At 39.6% G+C, this 4927-nt stretch overlaps 1 protein-coding gene across 1 annotated transcript; it reads right to left on the bottom strand.

Moving 5' to 3' along the window:
• Window positions 1–722: 722 nt before the first annotated feature.
• On the bottom strand, window positions 723–2710 carry LOC121395125. Its single transcript, XM_041567731.1, has 3 exons — window positions 2510–2710; window positions 2118–2280; window positions 723–1517 (listed from the first exon to the last, which is right to left on the bottom strand). Exons 1-3 carry the CDS (start codon window positions 2625–2627, stop codon window positions 881–883), a joined length of 918 nt encoding a protein of 305 aa, XP_041423665.1. The 5' UTR covers window positions 2628–2710; the 3' UTR covers window positions 723–880.
• Between the last annotated feature and the right edge of the window lie 2217 nt (window positions 2711–4927).

The following is a 4927-nucleotide window of genomic DNA, read 5'->3' as shown; positions in this document are numbered from 1 at the left end:
CGCAGGCTCCGGCGCAGGTTGAGGCATCGCCATGGGGTCAATCTGGACCGCCGCACATTGCAGCGACTGTGGTCAGATTTAAAGCGGAGGGACCCAGATTATGTTATGCAAGTGCAGCTGCACCATCTCAGTGAGTATTTACTATTTCTAAACTAACCTTAACAATACATATATTAAATATATCCATTAATTGATTACATAATTTTCTATCAGGGGGACATCCACAGGCCAGAGCTGATGTTGAGCAGGAGGCAGAGCTTTCTGATATGGAGGAGGGGGGACATCCACAGGCCAGAGCTGCTGATGAGCAGGAGGCAGATTTCCTGGAGGCTGAGCAGTCTGATGTGGAGGCTGCAGAGGAGTCCGTGGAAGCAGAGCTGCCAGTGGAGGTAGCAGAACAGGAGGCACGTGCATCAGATGAAGGTAGCTGCAAGATGACATCACACCCCCCACATAAAAAAATGTTATGATATACTTCAACATGAGTTTATTATAATAATTCTATTTTTTTTTTTTTTCATAGAAGACGATGAAAACTGGGACCATGCACGGCTGGTGGCAGAAGTGCGGCAGCTTAAAAATCGGGTGCTGGACCTGGAAAACCAGCTTATGTAATTTTTTTTTTTTTGTAAATAGTTTTTTTAGTAAAAAGCTTTCCACCTTATGGACATCTGTCTGTCATTTTTATAAAAATATATGGATACAAGGAAGAATTGAGCTTAACAAGTTCACCATTTATTTAGAAAACAATGGGAAAAAAGTGCAAAAACATAACTAAAAAAGACAAAGTGCAAAGTGCAATCTGTTTGAATAAACAGTATACATTAATAAACATAATAAACTGCATAACAGTTAATGGTATACCAAACCAGTAATTCTATTAAAGGTCGGTAAATGAATTTTGGGAATCCCATGCTTGGGAAGTCGAAGGGTATGGAAAAGGGTAAGGATAAGGGTTTGGGGTACTACTTTGAGGCATACTGAATGATTGTGGGGGTTGATGAAATGGTTGCGGTGGGTGCATAAGAGGCCTGTTTGGTACGTTATTGCCTTGGGGTAAATATTTATATAGCAACTGCAAAAAGTCCATTCTCAGCATTTGCCTATGCCCCTCAGGAACCATCATAATGGTTGGAATTAAACCAGTATAAAAGGCAAATTCTTGAGAATCCTCAAAGGCATAGGCCCTCTTAGCAGAAGATTCTTGGGAAGCCTCTCTGGAAGATGAGACCGAATCACATAACTTGGACAGCATATTTTGTACATCACCATATGAAATGTTTGATTTTTTTCTTTTTGCTGCCCGAGTGATGTCAGATTGAGATGATTGTGAAGGTGGGGTGATAGTGCTGCTTAAAGTGCCAGGTGGAGTGCGAGTACTGCTGGAAGTGCCAGGTGAGGTGACAGTGGTACTGGAAGTGCTAGGTCTTGTAGGAGTGCCAGTTGGTGTAACAGTTCTGTTATTGTTTGCAGGATCCACTGTTTCTTGAACCTCATCATCCAGATTGCTAGAAGTTCTAATGGAAAAAAAAAAAAATTTGTTACAACAAGGCATTGTTTCCTTAAATGCATACATTTTGTATACTCTGGCATTCCTCTGCATTGTAGTGTTACATACATATACAGTAATACATATATATATACCAGGGTAGGTAAAATTCAAATGGAGTTCACTGAGTCCACCTGAAGTTCATATAATCAAAGGCTACAATGTTATCCCAATAACAATTATTTATCTTCTTTCTATATAGGCCCAGTCCAAGATTAGTATGATGCATACCTCCCAACTCTTTTACAACTCAACCTGCAGTCCCTCATTTGTACTGGAAAGTCCCTCTTTTCTCCGCACTGAACAGCCTAAAAAAATGGTTTCTAACTTAACTTCTAACTTAATTTTGCCAGAGAGCTCAGAACAGCTAACAGGTGCAAATAACATACTTTGTAACAATTTTGCGATAAGAAATAAGAAAATAAGTAATTATAACAGTTTTGATAAGGAGACATACTTTCAAACTTTTCATAAGCTACCAAAAATGATGATGTAGCATTGATCAACCCCCCCCCAAAATTAAGGAGGATTATTGACCCCCCAAAAATAAGGAGGATTATTGACTTACTGTCTCTTAGCAAAAGCAGGTAGTAAAAATGTTAAATGATCTGCATAGATGTACTTCTTCCGTTTGGAAGGCGATGCACCACTCCGTGTTTCTGTCTTCTGGGCAGCCACTTCCCTACGAAAGCAATCACGAACATGCTTCCAGCGCATTTGCATTTCTTTGACTGGGACAAAGAAAAAATAAATATTAGTACTAAACAAAAAGAAAAAGCCATACTAATGATTACCACATACCTATATAGAAAAAAAAAACCACATCCACAGGCTGTATGCATACCCCCTACATAAGCTTATAACAGTATAAGGTTCGGTCGGTATAACAATTTTAAAAAAAAGAAAGTGGCAGACATACCCTAAACTTTATATCAACTAAAAATTGTGGCCATCACTTACCTCGCAAATTTTTTTCAACATCCGAAAGAGCTTCCCAGCCTTCAAACAGTTCAACCGCCACCTCATCCCACAATTGTCTCCGAGCAATTTTGTTGTGATATAACGGTTGCTCTGTCATATAGAGAGCAGGTCGGTTTTCCACCAATTGAATCAGCTTGTCTGTATCAACATACAGCTTTGTCAAAGATATTTTTCCAAAATGTGTTGGCGCAGGAGAAAAGTCGCACCGCGATGTCCCTCGACCAAACAAAGTTTGAAATTCGCGGTTATGTGTTGACGCCGTGATTTATACGTTCACGCCTACGTCTTGTCGCCGTGACATCTACGGCCGTGACATCTACGGCCGTGACATCTATGGTCGTGTCCTCGCATACGCAATTACGTATGCGTCATGTCGTAGTAATGTATCGCTGCTGTTCGTAGCCTCTTCTATTTGCTACACGCGTTTTTGGATGCTTTCCTATGCATTTGCTTTTTTCGTTGTGGCCGCATCGTGTCGCTTCGAAAAGGGTCTCCATGCGTTTTCAGGCTACTGGCGCTTTTTAGTAGCCTGGTGTGGCAGGTATCTTGCGTTTCTCTGTCTTGCCTATTGCAAGACAAGACGAGCGTTTTGTCGCCGCTACTCTTGATTTTCTAACAGCGGCGACTTGTCGCGGGCGAATCTCCCCGTGTGGAATAGCCCTTAGCAGTATTTCTCCAGCTATACATTGCTGAATTAAAACTCCCAATATTCTCCAGTACATTATCAAGTGTTAAAGTAACCTGAGAGCTGTAGACCAGCAAACAGAGATATAGATTTTCTGATAGCTAGTGCAATCAGTCACACACTGCTCACTGATATGCAGCTTGTATTAAATTAGAGACTGTTATTTTGTTTTTTTACCATTCTATAGTCTTCCTAAATTTCATTATGGCAGGCTGAAACAGGTAAAAATACTGGAACAAAAGTTAGTATTCATATTTTCTTTAGACACAATTTTTATGACTCAGTGGACCCTATAATTATAAAAATGCTAGCTCTATAAAAATAAAACAGGTGTTAATTAAAACAATAAACTTTTCTTTGGAGATACAGAAATGCGCTCATAAAAACAACAACCAAAAAAAAAAAATAACAGGACATATTAACGTTTCTAAATCATAACGTCAGTCTCTGAACTCAGTAATATATTAGGTAAACTTAGACTTGCACTTTATCATCTTCTAATATAGATCACAAACAGTTCCCCAGTTCAAATTACTAATGCTTTCTTATATGCCATGTAAAACAGCAGTAGAATGGCAGATGCCATAGCTGAGTTTAACCCTTTAAGTGCCAGCAGAATTTCACATTACATTTGAAGTCGGTGGCAGATGCTTTTTGAACATTTTGTGCTCTCTCCTTTTAGGGGCATTTCCTAGGGGGGGAGGGCGGGTTTAGTTTACCAAGGAAAACTATACATTGTTTTTTTTAGAAGCTTTCTAAATCTACCTGAGTTGTTGCATATTTCCACTTCTGGAACAAGATTTAGGGGAAAATTTACTATGCCAGGCGAAAATTTGATCAGACAAGGCTAATTTACTAAAATGCGAAGTTGCGTCCAAGGCGCCGAACACTGGCAAATATATGCTGCAGCAAAATTGATTACATTACACAAGTCCAGGGAACCTTAATAAAGAAAATTGAGTTGTTATAATGCCCTACACATGAGCCCAGTGTATAGTTTATGTTCCATATGTTAGAGAATGTATGTGGGAACCCGGTTACCCAAAAAAACGTTTAAGGACTTTTGCAGACTATAACTCATACACTGAAAAATGGAAAAGACGCCAGCGTTTTTTGTGACTTACAAAGTTTTACCAATAAAAATATGATGTAAGTAACAGAAGATTGAGGAAGATCTATGCACTCCAATGCACTTCGTCTGGTCTAAGCTGGCGAAGGCAAGTCTGGCGAAAGAGGTAACGTTCAGTAAAATCTGCATCTTATTGAATATGAGTAACGTCCATTTGCCAGAGCGAAAATTCGCCTGGGGATAGAGTGTGAATGACCACTAGCATCATGATATAGGGATTTACACCAGAAATAATATTACACCAGAAAAATATTTTATTTTATGCACAAAAATTAAACTAATTTGGAAAGTCTCAAGTGTCTCGAACATTATGGTTGAATATGGCATACTTTAGAATCCAAAGGGAAAAAATCCTGGAACATTGGGTTTACCCCAGGAAACCATCATACCTCCCAACTGTCCCTTTTTTCACGGGACAGTCCCGACTTTGACAGCTCAACCCGCAGTCCCAGATTGTTACTGAAATGTCCGTACTTTCTCTTTGATCTCCTGAACTGAACAGCCAGAAAAAAATACAAGGTTTCTGAAACTCAATTGGCTTTTGGTAGCGAACCCAGAATACGTGCGAGGTGCACTTTGATAC

The sequence above is a fragment of the Xenopus laevis genome, chromosome 6S (genome assembly GCF_017654675.1).
Source record: "Xenopus laevis strain J_2021 chromosome 6S, Xenopus_laevis_v10.1, whole genome shotgun sequence".
Classification (NCBI taxonomy): Eukaryota; Metazoa; Chordata; class Amphibia; order Anura; family Pipidae; genus Xenopus; species Xenopus laevis.
Note: the sequence above shows the minus strand (reverse complement) of the source record. Positions and strands in the feature narration are given on the sequence as shown.

Coding starts and splice junctions, on each gene's coding strand:
- LOC121395125 (XM_041567731.1), bottom strand. CDS start 2,627: ATGACAGAGCAACCGTTATATCACAACAAAATTGCTCGGAGACAATTG. Junction 2,281..2,509: donor TGTTGAAAAAAATTTGCGAG/GTAAGTGATGGC, acceptor TCTTTGTCCCAG/TCAAAGAAATGCAAATGCGC. Junction 1,518..2,117: donor CCTGCTTTTGCTAAGAGACA/GTAAGTCAATAA, acceptor TTTTTCCATTAG/AACTTCTAGCAATCTGGATG.